The 15,100-nt window shown below is 43.9% G+C and overlaps 1 protein-coding gene across 4 annotated transcripts in view; it reads right to left on the bottom strand.

The window, feature by feature from the left end:
* The window catches only part of LOC106577100 (atlastin-2), a 32,808-nt gene that overhangs the window by 5,647 nt on the left and 12,061 nt on the right, over window positions 1-15,100 (bottom strand). For all 4 annotated transcript variants that reach the window (XM_014154837.3, XM_014154835.3, XM_014154836.3 and 1 more), the window contains exons 8-12: window positions 3,362-3,500; window positions 2,814-2,941; window positions 2,632-2,688; window positions 2,451-2,522; window positions 784-1,215 (exon numbers count right to left, since the gene is read on the bottom strand). In XM_014154837.3, the coding sequence (XP_014010312.3) occupies window positions 784-1,215; window positions 2,451-2,522; window positions 2,632-2,688; window positions 2,814-2,941; window positions 3,362-3,500 (828 nt within the window). The remainder of the gene's footprint in view (window positions 1-783; window positions 1,216-2,450; window positions 2,523-2,631; window positions 2,689-2,813; window positions 2,942-3,361; window positions 3,501-15,100) is intronic.

Raw genomic sequence — 15,100 nt, forward strand, 5'->3', positions numbered from 1 at the left:
TAGGAGCGAGGAGAGGGACGGAAGCTATACTGTTACACTGGCAATACTAAAGTGCCTATAAGAACATCCAATAGTCAAAGGTATATGAAGTACAAATCGTATAGAGAGAAATAGTCCTATAATTCCTATAATAAACTACAACCTAAAACTTCTTCCCTGGGAATATTGAAGACTCATGTTAAAAGGAACCACCAGCTTTCATATGTTCCCATGTTCTGAGCAAGGCACTTAAATGTTAGCTTTCTTACATGGCACATATTGCACTTTCACTTTCTTCTCCAACACTTTGTTTTTGCATTATTTAAACCAAATTGAACATGTTTCATTATTTATTTCAGGCTAAATTGATTTTATTGATGCATTATATTAAGTTAAAATAAGTGTTCATTCAGTATTGTTGTAATTGTCATTATTACAAAAAAATATATCTATATATAGTTTTTAAATTTGTTTTATATTTAAATTAAATAAATCGGCCGATTAAATCGGTATCGGCTTTTTTTGGTCCTCCAATAATCAGTATTGAAAAATCACGTTGAAAAATCATAATCGGTCGACCTCTACTAGAAATCTGAACTAGAGGGCCACTAGAAATCTGGACTCTGAGGGGAAGGAATCAACATCACAGACGACAGTGGAGAACATGAGGAATTCTCAGCTTCACATGGCTTTGAATCTGGAGTCACACGTGCTAAATAAACATATAGTTCCTGTATCCATACTTCTATCCTTAACAGAAAAATCTATGAAAACACCTTTATCCACACAGACATCAGCACCCACCTGTTCCCAGAGTGTCTCTGCCAACAGGTCTATGATGGTGCCCACATCTCTGAACTCCCCTGAGTATTTGACGTAGGCCCACATGCAGAGAGTCATGAGAGCTACGCCCATGACCAGGTTGGCCAGCACGGCAATAGTGTTCATTCCTATGAAGCCAGTCAGCCCTGAGACGATGTAGGTGGTGAACATGACAACGAAGAGCGTGGCGGGCGTGCGTGCAGCGTAGAAGATGTTCTTGCCCTCGTTGTGCTTGTGGAAGTTGGAGTAGGCCTCATCCAGCTCGCCCTCCAGCTGCTCCTGGTATTTCTTGCAGAAGTCCTCCCCTCCCATCTTCTTCACAGAGCGGAACTGACGCACCGAGCACTCCTTGAACTCCTCGTGGCAGCGTTCCAAGTCTGCAGGGGCGATGTAGGGCTTGTCCCCTCCACACACCTAGCAGGGAAAAAACACCACATTTCAGAAACCAAACATTACTACACCGACTAACAAAGACTAGTGGCAAAAATATTACCTCTACGAATGACATCATTGGTTACATTTGTATTATGACAATTTGTATTTTATTAGGATCCCCAATAGCAACACTAGTCTTACTGGGGTCCGACACATTACGAAAAATACATTAGACAAGACTTTACCGTTCACATACATTTAAAAACATTAACATGTAGTGTGTGTATAACAGCAATAGTAAATCAATCTGCTTGGAATGTGTGTAGATACAGTGCATTTGGAAAGTTTTCAGACCCATTCACTTTCCCAAATATTGTTACATTACACCCTTATTCTAAAATTGATTAAATTCTAGCCAAAGAGTTAAATCTTGGTTTAAATCAGACCAGAGAATCTTGTTTCTCATGGCCTGAGAGTCTTTAGGTGCCTTTTGGCAAACTCAAATAGGGCTGTCATGTGTCTTTTACTGAAGAGTGGCTTCCGTCTGGCCACTCTACCATAAAGGCCTGATTAGGGTGCTGCAGAGATGGTTGACCTTCTGGAAGGTTCTCCCATCTCCACAGAGGAACTCTGGAGCTCTGTCACAGTGACCATCGGGTTCTTGGTCACCTCCCTGACCAAGTTCCTTCTCCCCCATTTGCTCAGTTTGACTGAGTGGCCAGCTCTAGGAAGAGTCTTGGTGGTTCCAAACTTCTTCCATTTAAGAATGGAGGAGCCACTGTTCTTGGGAACCTTAAATGCTGCAGAAATTTGTTGGTACCTCTCTCCAGATCTGTGCCTCGATACAATCCCGTCCCGGAGCTCTACAAACAATTCCTTCAACCTCATGGCTTGGTTTTTGCTCTGACATGCACTGTCAACTGTGGGACCTTATATAGACAGGTGTGTGCCTTTCCAAATCATGTCCAATCAATTGAATTTACCACAGGACGACTCCAATCAAGTTGTAGAAACATCTCAAGGATGATCAATGGAAACAGGATGCACCTGAGCTCAATTTCAAGGGTCTGAATACTTATGTAAATAAAGTAACAGTTTTTGTATTTTTATACATTTGCAAAACAATCAATCGTTTTGTCATTATGGGGTATTTTGTGTAGTCCATTTTAGAATAAGGCTGTAACGTAGCAAAATGTGGGAAAAGGGAAGGGGTCTGAATACTCTGAATGCACTGTACATTGTTCGTGTAACAAGCCAGGGGTGAACAAACCTACCATTTCCATGCTTTTGCTGTAAGTGTCTTTTGCTCCAGCAACTGCTGTAAGGTTGTTGGCTTCAGCCGTTGCCTAGGTAACAGAGCACAGTCAAATGCAAAGAGAGTTTGAGCAAGATATGAGAAAACCCCCACAAGCTTGCTCAAAACTTAACATCAATGTTGATCAAACCAGTACAGACCTGTAACATTGACTTAGGATGAGGAAGCTCCTCCCCTTGATATATCTTTATATAGGCCTGCGAAAAAGATGTGGAGAAAATGTGTTTTCTATAACTTCAGTTGTGACGAGAAGTTAGGAAGTTTCAGAACATTTTCAGGCATTCAAAGTAGTTTATAAGCCATGGGAGCACATGGTGCTCACCTTAAAGTACTCCACTAGATCTCTGCAGGTCACTTTAGCCCCTCCAATCTCCTTCTCCACCAGGTTCTCAGGAGCCAGCAGTAAGGGCACCAGATTTCCCAGCGCCTCCTTAAAGTCACCATCAATGTCTACACAAAGAACACAGCCAGAAGCATAGTAAAGCCCAAGAATGTCTCCTCCAGGGGTTAACTATTTTCTTAAACTGCCTCTCCACCTCAGTATTAAGAAAAGGGTCTGGGAGTCACTGAGGATGGGATAACGTCGGGTGGAAGGAGTTAGAATTATTGGAGGAGGGGGGTGGAAGGGGTCAGTTGAGTATGGAGGAGGGGGTGGAAGGGGTTAGAAGTATGGAGGGGGTGGAAGGGGTCAGTGGAGAATGGAGGGGGTCAGTAGACTATGGAGGATGAGTGGAAGGGGGTTAGTGGAGGATGAGTGGAAGGGGGTTAGTGGAGGATGAGTGGAAGGGGGTTAGTGGAGGATGAGTGGAAGGGGGTTAGTATATAGTATGGAGGGTGGAAGGGATTATTCTCTGCAGTGAGAGGCCTCACCTTTTAATCTGCCGTCAAACATGGGGTTGGTGGCCACTTTGAGGCCGGGGTGAGGCAAGAGGAAGCAACTGATGTTGGAGAAGCAGGAGTGGATGTGTTTCCTCACGGTCTGCAGTTCCTCATGCTGGTTCTGTTTCACCTGTAGAAAACACACACACAGCTGTTACATAATATCCAAGACACTGGTCTGTTGTCTAAGGCACAAGTTTAAAGGAAAATTCTGCCACTTTATAATCAGTTACGCTGTTTGTATATATGCACTACTGTAAGATTTGATGTTATCATTTGTTAGTCATACTGCACAATCCTTGTTTCGGTCATTTTTTTTTACGTTTCTGCATTATCCTCTTCTACTAGAATTCCCAGGGTGCATTTCATCTCCATGATACAATGCTCCGCCTAGTTAACCTGCAGTTAGCTTAGCTGTCTAGCAAGCCAAGACAAAGCTTATGTCATAAGTCATGAGTGCATTCCACATTACTTTTGGGTTGTAATCATATTATAATGCTTGCATGAATATTATTAAAAGTATGTGGACACACCTTCAAATTCATGGATTTGGCTATTTGTGCCACACCCGTTGTTGGCAGTTGTATAAAATCGACCACACAGCCATGCTATCTCCATAGACAAACATTGGCAGTAGAATGGCCTTAATTTAGAGCTCGGCACCGTCATAGGATGCCACCTTTCCAACAAGTCAGTTCGTAAAATTTCTGCCCTGCTAGAGCTGCCCAGGTCAACTCTAAGTGCTGTTATTTTGAAGTGGAAAATTCTAGGAGCAACATCAGCTCAGCCGTGAAGTGGTATGCCACACAAGCTGACAGAACAAGACCGCCGAGTGCATACAAATCATCCGTCCTCGGTTGAAACCCTCACGTCCGAGTTCCAAACTGCCTCTGGAAGCAACGTCAGCACAAGAACGGTTCGTCTGGAGCTTCATGAAAATGGGTTTCCATGGCCAAGCACACAAGCCTAAGATCACCAAGAGCAATGCCAAGTATCAGCTCGAGTGGTGTAAAGCTCGCCGCCATTGGACTCTGGAGCAGTGGAAACGCATTCTCTGGAGTGATGAATCACGCTTCATTCACCATCTGGCAGTCGGATGGACTAATCTGGGTTTGGCGGATGCCAGAAGAACACTACCTGCCCCAATACAGAAATGGTTTGTCGAGATCGGTGTGGAAAAACTTGACTGACCGGCACAGAGCCCTGACCTCAACTCCATCGAACATGTTTGGGATTAATTGGAACGCCGACTGCGAGCCAGGCCTAATCGTCCAACATCAGTGCCCGACCTCACTAATACTCTTGTGGCTGAATGGAAAGCAAGTCCTCACAGCAATGTTCCAACATCTAGCGGAATACCTTCCTAGAGGAGTGGAGGCTGTTATAGCAGCAAAGGGGGGATTAACTCTATTAATGCCCATGATTAAAATGGCGCCGGAAGAAATGGCAGCAATTTTAAGGGCGCCCGACCAATTGTGCTATTATGTTTTTTTTTTTTTTTGCATTACTGGTAACTTATTTTGTACATAATGTTTCTGCAACCGTACCTTACGGCAAAAAATAGCTTCTGGATATCAGGACAGCAATCACTCACCTCGGATTAGACAAAGATTTTTTTCTACAACAAAGAAGATGCACAAGACATTCTCCAAACACCCCACAGGGCCGACATCCCCGTTATTTGCAAGAGGAAGCGATGCAGGTACAGAGGACAAAAGAGCCGGATGCCTGGTCAGGACCCGGAGAAGGCGACTGGGAAAGCTGCCGTTACCGTAAATACTACTCTCCAACGTGCAATCATTGGACAATAAATTAGACGAGGTACGATCACGAATATCCTACCAACAGGACATAAAAACTGTAATATCCTATGTTTCACGGAATCGTGGCTGAATGACGACATGGATATTCAGCTAGCGGGATATACGCTGCACCGGCAGGATAGAACAGCACACTCCGGTAAGACGAGGGGGGGGGGGCGGTCTGTGCATATTTGCAAACAGCTGGTGCACGAAATCTCTAGATTTTGCTCGCCGGAAGTAGAGTATATTGTGATAAATTGCAGGCCACACTACTTGCCTATAGAGTTTTCAGCTATACTTTTCGTGGCTGTTTATTTACCACCACAGACAGATGCTGGCACTAAGACCGCGCTCAGTCAGCTGTATAAGGAAATAAGCAAACAGGAAACCACTCACTCAGAGGCGGCGCTCCTAGTGGCCGGAGACTTTAATGCAGGGAAAATTAAATCAGTTCTATCAACATGTTAAATGTGCAACCAGAGGGGAAAAAAAAAAAAAATTCTAGATCACCTGTACTCCACACACAGAGACCCGCACAAAGCTCTCCCTCGCCCTCCATTTGGTAATTCCGACCACAACTTTATCCTCCTGATTCCTGCTTACAAGCGAAAATTAAAGCAGGAAGCACCAGTGACTCGGTCTATAAGAAAAGTGGTCAGATGAAGCAGATGCTAAGCTACAGGACTGTTTTGTTATCACAGACTGGAACATGTTCCGGGATTCTTCTGATGGCACGTCAGTCACTGGCTTTATCAATAAGTGCATCGAGGACGTCGTCCCCACAGTGACTGTACATACATAACCCAACCAGAAGCCATGGATTACAGGCAACATTCGCACTGAGCTAAAGGGTAGAGCTGCCGCTTTCAAGGTGCGGGACTCTAACCCGGAAGCTTACAAGAAATCCTGCTATGCCCAGGACGAACCATCAAACAGGCAAAGCGTCAATACAGGGCTAAGATTGAATCATACTACACCGGCTCCGACGCTCGTCTTATGTGGCAGGGCTTGCAAACTATTAGAGACTACAAAGGGAAGCACAGCCGCGAGCTGCCCAGTGACACGAGCCTACCAGATGAGCTAAATCACTTCTATGCTCGCTTCGAGGCAAGCAACACTGAGGCATGCATGAGAGCATCAGCTGTTCCGGACGACTGTGTGATCACGCTCTCCGTAGCCGACGTAAGTTAGAACTTTAAACAGGTCAACATACACAAGGTTGCGGGCCAGACGGATTACCAGGACGTGTGCTCTGGGCATGTGCTGACCAAGTGGCAGGTGTCTTCACTGACATTTTCAACATGTCCCTGACTGAGTCTGTAATACCAACATGTTTCAAGCAGACCACCATAGTCCCTGTGCCCAAGAACAAAGGCCTAAATGACTACAGACCCGTAGCACTCACGTCCGTAGCCATGAAGTGCTTTGAAAGGCTGGTAATGGCTCACATCAACACCATTATCGCAGAAACCCTAGACCCACTCCAATTTGCATACTGCCCAAACAGATCCACAGATGATGCAATCTCTATTGCGCTCCACACCGGCCTTTCCCACCTGAACAAAAGTTTAGTTTAGTTTATTAATTCGACCATTTTAAAAAACAAGTACACATAAAACTTAAAAGCCATACATGCACATGAATAAAATCATTGAGGATAACAAAGTCTGGGACTTATTTCCATTGTGGTCCTCTTGAGACAAGATGGCTAGACAAGATCGAACACAGTATGGCAGTGAAATAATAAAACAAAAACATAGATGTTCTTCTTTTATCTCAACATTCCAGTTACATCATAGGGGTTATTCATATGGGCACAGAGGACAAACATATTTTTACTTTATTTAAAAAAAATCTGTCCAGAGAGGACGTTGTTTTTATAGGCAGAGGCAACTCATTCCAGTCTGAGGCTCCAGTATACAAGAAGGTACCTTTCCCAGCATTACTCCTGAACCTGTATAAGCACACATCAGCAACACCTGATCTGGTGCTGTGATTGTGTGCATCCCTAACAAGAGGAAAGTAATCACTTAGATATCTGGGCGCAGGACCATAAATACTCTTGTAAACCAAACCTAGTCTAATCTGGGACACCCTAGCCTCAACAGGCAGCCAGTTTAGTTCCTGAAAGCAGCTCCTGCCTATGTGAGTACGTGGACTCACCTTCAATACTACCCTGATCAACTTATTCTGGGCTATCTGGAGCTTCCCCTTCATAAGTTTAGATAAGGCCCCAAACCAGGAAGTACTAGCATAGTAAAAATGGCATTGAATGAGGGCAGTAGCTAGCACTTTCATGGAGTCCTTATCAAGCAGCTTGGACTTTCAAGCCAAAAACTTAGTCCTGGAATTAACCTTCCCTAGCACCTTACTGGCCATGCTCACACCTCCCAAGCTTCCATAAAGGATACATCCCAAGTAGCTAACAGAGGTTTTAGTAGTCAACACCTCAACCTCTAACTCCACTCTGATTTCAGACGACCTACACAATTTAGGTTTGGATCCAAAAATAATTGCTTCAGTTTTCCCTAAGTGCAGAGATGGCTTATTATCTCCAAGCCATTTGCTAATGTTAGTAAGCTCTGTGCTAAGTATGCTCTCCAACATAGTTTTACTTTTGTGAGACACCAGAAGTGCAGAGTCATCTGCATAAAGAAAAACACGGCAAGAACAAGCATCTTTCATATCATTAAGATACAATAAAAACAGCAGAGGCCCAAGTACGCTCCCCTGCGGAACGCCACAACTCATTGGTTTTGCCTGAGACAGTGAACCATTAACCTCTACTACTTGCTCCCTTCCTGATAAATAGGACTTTACCCAGCCTAGAGGGATACTGCTTAACCCCAGTGCCTCTAGTTTGGAGATTAGGAGACAGTGGTTAACTGTATCAAAGGCCTTCTGTAGGTCAAGCAGTACCATTCAACACAGATTTCCCCCATCAATCTCTTTCCTGATGAAGTCAGTCAAGTAAAGTAGACATGAATCAGTGGAGTATGTTTTTCTAAAACCCGACTGAAAATCATACATTACATATTCATACATTTGATCATGTACAATTCTCTCCAGGATCTTTGATGTTACACAGAGGATAGATACAGGCATACAATTCCCAGGGTCAGACTTTATCCCCTTCTTATACAGAGGTATAACTTTAGCTTGTTTCATGTCCCTGGGAAAGGTGCCTTGTTCAAGAGAGAGATTAACAATATGCGTAATACAAGGGCAAATTTGCTCAGCAGAATCTATTAGAAACCTTGCGGGAATATTATCCACGCCTGTGGCTTCGGAGCATTTAAGCTTTGCCAGCATACTGACTATTTTGGCTGTTGCTACCTTTGCAAAATAAAAAGAGTTTGGCTGAACCCCTAACTCTACATAATACTTCTTGACTTGGTTGCTTCCATACAAACCATAACTGGTGGGCAGCTTGCTAACCAGCTTACTGGTAACAAAAGTAAAAAAAAATATTTAATTCATTGGCAACCTCTGCTTTTTCATATACCATCTCCCCTTTGATGTTCAGTCCAATACAGTTTAGTTTGTTTTTGGTAGTACTACTCCAGCCTAGTTCCTTAAATGATTTCCAAAGCTTTTTACGGTCATTTTTGTTTTCAATTATTTTCCCAGCAAAGTAACCCCTCTTAGCTTCATCCATCCTGCTCTGTGCTTCATTTCTGTAATGTTTATATAGGACAAACTCATGCTGCTCTTGAGTTCTTAAATTTCTTAAAAAGGCCTTATTCCTTGCTTTGATAAATTCTAGAATCTCATGATTAAACCAAGGGCTAGATCTCTGCTTTACCCTGATCCGTCAATGGGAGCCTTCACATTCACCACATCAAGGAATCTACATTTAAAGGCTTCCCAGGCACTGTCTACCCCTACATTATCTGGCACAGGTGACCAGTCAATTTTACCCACTTCCTCCCTAAACCTTTCTACACAGTATTTTTTGAGTCCTCTGATTTATGGTTTTGTGACACTTAAATATATCTTTAAAAATCCTCCTTGTGCAAAATGATCACTGATTCCATAGACTATTACTCCACTCTGCGATATTTTAGATTTATCAGACAGAAATATTAAGTAAATTGTACTTTGCACTGTTTCACATATCCTGGTGGGATCTTATATCATTTGGGTCAGAGCAAGTGCAAATACATTGTGGGTTGGGCTATTCTTTTTGCAGACATCTGTATTGAAATCCCCTAACAAAATGATTTCCTTCAACAGCGAATCATTAGTTTGTGTTGTCAATTTCAAGACCTTCATAGAATGCATTCTGCTTGGGCGGCCTATAACACACCCCCAACAAAATCGGCTTGGTTTTGGGAAGGCAGATATCCAGCCAGACAATCTCCAGATCAGCGTTTAAAATAAAAATATATATTTTTTAATCGCAAAGGGAACACTTCTGTGAGAATGCTATTCATTGACTACAGCTCAGCGTTCAACACCATAGTACCCTCAAAGCACATCACTAAGCTAAGGATCCTGAGACTAAACACCTCCCTCTGCAACTGGCTTCTGGACTTCCTGACGGGCCGCCCCCAGGTGGTGAGGGTAGGTAGCAACACATCTGCCACGCTGATCCTCAACACTGGAGCTCCAGAGGGGTGCGTGCTCAGTCCCCTCCTGTACTCCCTGTTCACCCACGACTGCATGGCCAGGCATGACTCCAACACCATCACCGACAACAACGAGACAGCCTATAGGGAGGAGGGCCAGGTCTCTGACGTGTGGTGCCAGAATAACAACCTATCCCTCAACGTAACCAAGACTAAGGAGATGATTGTGGACTACAGATTAAGGAGGGCCGAGCACGCCCCCATTCTCATAGACGGGGCTGTAGTGGAGCAGGTTGAGAGCTTCAAGTTCCTCGGTGTCCACATCAACAAACTATAATGGTCCAAACACACCAAGACAGTCGTGAAGAGGGCATGACAAAGCCTATTCCCCCTCAGGAAACCTAAAAGATTTGGCATGGGTCCTGAGATCCTCAAAAGGTTCTACAGCTGCAACATTGAGAGCATCCTGACTGGTTGCGTCACTGCCTGGTATGGCAATTGCTCAGCCTCTGACCGCAAGGCACTACAGAGGGTAGTGCGTACGGCCCAGTACATCACTGGGGCTAAGCTGCCTGTCCCCCCAGAACCTCTACACCAGGCGGTGTAAGAAGAAGGCACTAAAAATTGTCAAAGACCCCAGCCATAGACTGTTCTCTCTACTACCGCATGGCAAGTGGTACCGGAGTGCCAAGTCTAGGACAAAAAGGCTTCAACAGTTTTTACCCCCAAGCCATAAGACTCCTGAACAGGTAATCAAATGGCTACTCGGACTATTTGCATTGTGTGCCCCCCCCCCCCCCCCCCCAATCCCTCTTTTTATGCTGCTGCTACTCTGTTTATCATATATGCATAGTAACTTTAACTATACATTCATGTACATACTACCTCAATTGGGCCGACCAACCAGTGCTCCCGCACATTGGCTAACCGGGCTATCTGCATTGTGTCCCACCACCCACCAACCCCTCTTTTACGCTACTGCTACTCTGTTCATCATATATGCAGTCACTTTAACCATATCTACATGTAGATACTACCTCAGCCTGACTAACCGGTGTCTGTATGTAGCCTCGCTACTTTTATAGCCTCGTTACTGTATATAGCCTGTCTTTTTACTGTTGTTTTATTTCTTTACTTACCCATTGTTCACCTAACACCTTTTTTGCACTATTGGTTAGAGCCTGTAAGTAAGCATTTCACTATAAGGTTGTACCTGTTGTATTCGGCGCACTTGACAAATAAACCTTGATTTGATTTTGGAATGAGATGTTCGACGAGCAGGTGTCCACATACATTACATGGCCAAGAGTATGTTCATGTCATTGGTGACAACTGCATTACACCAAAAAAGAAAGAAATTAAGTTAATGTGTCTGATGCTGGTTAGCTAGCATGCTATTAGAGCCAAGTTTAATCTTAGCGACTCTTAAAACAGTCCAAAAAAACACAAGATTTACAGACAAATCACTAAGGAATCCTAGTCTCATGATTGAAGCCTGCTCAACATTAGCAATGCTAGCTAGCTAAGTAGCTAACCCTGCTGCATCTGAAATAAATTGTTTACAAAAATAACAGCCAAATACAGCCTTAGCAACTATCCAACAACACTGTAGGCCTTCTGGAACTAATAAAAAAGAGGTTTACAAGTAATTCACCACGAAACATCGGCTATTTGGAAAGAGCGCAATGGCTGCAACTTCAGATGGTGGGAGTGGTTTTGCCAAATGGAATCATGGGAGTTGGAGCCTTGAACCAAAACATATTTTGAGCATCTATTTAAAATATTTCATGTTATTAGATGAAGACAACCAGACCAACATATATCAGGGAGTCCCAATATGATCAGAAAACTACAGACAGGTTATATAGACTGCGGAAAATGACCGTCCATAATCAGGGATCCTACTTGAAAACGTCAGAAGCAAATGCGTTTGTAGGACCCTTCTTGTCTTCTTCTAATGCCTCAAAGTAAAGATTCACCCATTTTGATTGTTATATTGTTTTTGTACATCTGAGCCATGTTCTATCGATTCCCTGGGTCATTTAATGTGTATCGGAGTTATTCGGCTGGTATGATTCTGAGATTTCCATACCCAACTACAACATTTTCCGTCAAGATAGAACTGCCAAAGGGGGAGGGGGGAGTTACAATCTACTGCAGAGATAGCCTGCAAAGTTCTCTCATACTTTCCAGGTCTATACCCAAACAGTTCGAATTTCTAATTAAAATAATTAATCTCTCCAGAAATAAGTCTCACTGTTGCCGCCTGTTACCGACCCCCCTCCGCTCCCAGCTGTGCCCTGGACACCATATGTGAATTGATCGACCCCCATCTAGCTTCAGAGTTCGTTCTGTTAGGTGACCTAAACTGGGATATGCTTAACACCCAGGCAGTCCTACAATCTAAGCTAGATGCCCTCAATCTCACACAAATCATCAAGGAACCCACCAGGTACAACCCTAAATCTGTAAACATGGGCATCCTCAGACATTATCCTGACCAACTTGCCCTCCAAATTCACCTCTGCTGTTTTTCAATCAGGATCTCAGCGATCACTGCCTCATTGCCTGTATCCGCGGTCAAACAACCACCCCTCATCACTGTCAAATGCTCCCTACAACACTTCTGCGAGCAGGCCTTTCTAATCGACCTGGCTCGGGTATCCTGGAAGGATATTGACCTCATCCCGTCAGTTGAGGATGCCTGGTCGTTCTTTAAAAGTAATTTCCTCACCATCTTAGAAAAGCATGCCCCTTTCAAAAAATGCTAAACTAAGAACAGATATAGCCCTTGGTTCACTCCAGACCTGACTGCCCTTGACCAGCACAAAAACATCCTGTGGCGGACTGCAATAGCATCGAATAGTCCCCGCGATATGCAACTGTTCAGGGAAGTCAGGAACCAATACACGTAGTTGGTCAGGAAAGCAAAGACTAGCTTTTTCAAGCAGAAAATTGCATCCTGTAGCTCTAACCCCAAATAGTTTTGGGACACTAAAGTCCAAGGAGAACAAGAGCACCTCCTCCCAGCTGCCCACTGCACTGTGGTTAGGTAACACGGTCACCACCGATAAATCCATGATAATCGAAAATGTCAATAAGCATCTCTACGGCTGGCCATGCCTTCCTCCTGGCTACTCCAACCCCGGCCAACAGCTCCGCCCCCGCAGCTACTCACCCGAGCCTCCCCAGCTTCTCTTTCACCCAAATCTAGATAGCAGATGTTCTGAAAGAGCTGCAAAACCTGGACCTGTACAAATCAACTGGGCTAGACAATCTGGACCCTCTCTTTCTAAAACTATCCGCCCCCATTGTTGCAACCCCTATTACCAGCCTGTTCAACATCTCTTTCGTATCGTCCGAGATCCCTAAAGATTGGAAAGCTGCCGCGGTCATGACACTCTAGACCCAAACTGCTATAGACCTATATATATCCTGCCCTGCCTCTCTAAAGTCTACGAAAGCCATGTTAACAAACAGATCACTGACCATTTCGAATCCCACCGTACCTTCTCCCCTGTGCAATCCGGTTTCCGAGCCAGTCACGGGTGCAACTTAGCCACGCTCAAGGTACTAAACAATATCATAACCGCCATCGATAAAAGACAGTACTGTGCAGCAGTCTTCATTGACCTGGCCAAGGCTTTCGACTCTGTCAATCACCGTATTCTTATCGACAGACTCAATAGCCTTGGTTTCTCTAATGACTGCCTTGCCTGGTTCACCAACTAATTTGCAGACAGTTCAGTGTGTCAAATTGGAGAGTCTGTTGTTCAGTCCTCTGGCAGTCTATGGGGGTACCACAGGGTTCAATTTCTCGGGCCAACTCTTTTCTCTGTATGTATGTATGTATGTATGTATGTATGTATGTATGTATGTATGTATGTATGTATGTATGTATGTATGTATGTATGTATGTATGTATGTATATATATATATATATATATCTCAATGATGTCGCTCTTGCTGCGGGTGATTCCCTGATCCACCTCTACACAGACGACACAATTCTGTATACTTCTGCCCCTTCCTTGGACACTGTGCTAACTAACCACCAAACGAGCTTCAACGGCATAAAACACTCCTTCCATGGCCTCCAACTGCTCTTAAACACTAGTAAAACCAAATGCATGCTTTTCAACCGTTCGCTGCCCGCCCGCCCGACTAGCATCACCACCCTGGACAGTTCTGACCTAGAATATGTGGACAACTATAAATACCTAGGTGTCTGGCTAGACTGTAAACTCTCCTTCCAGACTCATATCAAACATATCCAATCCAAAATCAAATCTAGAATCGGCTTTCTATTTCGCAACAAAGCCTCCTTCACTCATGCCGCCAAACTTACCCTAGTAAAACTGACTATCCTACCGATCCTCGACTTCGGCGATGTCATCTACAATATAGCTTCCAATACGCTACTCAGCAAACTGGATGCAGTCTATCACCGTGCCATCCGTTTTATCACCAAATCACCTTATACCACCCACCACTGCGACCTGTATGCTCTAGTCGGCTGGCCCTCGCTACATATTCGTTGCCAGACCCACTGGCTCCAGGGCATTTATAAGTCTATGCTAGGTAAAGCTCCGCCTTAGTTCACTGGTCACGATAACACCCGTTCCAGCAGGTATATCTCACTGATCATCCCCAAAGCCAACACCTCATTTGGCCGCCTTTCCTTCCAGTTCTCTGCTGCCAGTGACTGGAACAAATTGCAAAAGTCGCTGGAGACTTATATTTCCCTCACCAACTTTAAACATCAGCTATCTGAGCAGCTAACCGATCGCTGCAGCTGTATATAGTCCATCTGTAAATAGCCCACCCAATCACCATACTGTTTTTATTTACTTTTCTGCTCTTATGCACACCAGTATCTCTACTTGCACATCATCATCTGCTCATTTATCACTCCAGTGTAAATCTGCTAAATTGTAATTCTTCGCTACTATGGCCTATTTATTGCCTACCTCCTCATGCCTTTTGCACACACTGTATATATACACTTTTTCCCCCTACTGTGTCATTGCCTTGTTTATTGTGTAATTGGCGTGTTTATTCCATGTGTAACTCTGTTGTTGTTCGTGTCACACTGCTTTGCTTTGCTTTATCTTGGCCAGGTCGCAGTTGTAAATGAGAACTTGTTCTCAACTAGTCTACTTGGTTAAATAAAGGTGAAAAAAAATAAAAAATTAGCATTGTGATAAAGCCGCTCTCACTACACTGGAAGTTAAAAGGAATACGACTTTTAGATCAAAAACATCAATCATCATGTGAGATTTCAATACTGGCCGATGTCATAACACGGGAGGTTGTCTCCTCTCGAATTAGCCACTGATCATATTTCTGCAATATTC

The sequence above is a fragment of the Salmo salar genome, chromosome 18, assembly GCF_965601325.2.
Source record: "Salmo salar chromosome 18, fSalSal1, whole genome shotgun sequence".
NCBI lineage: Eukaryota > Metazoa > Chordata > Actinopteri > Salmoniformes > Salmonidae > Salmo > Salmo salar.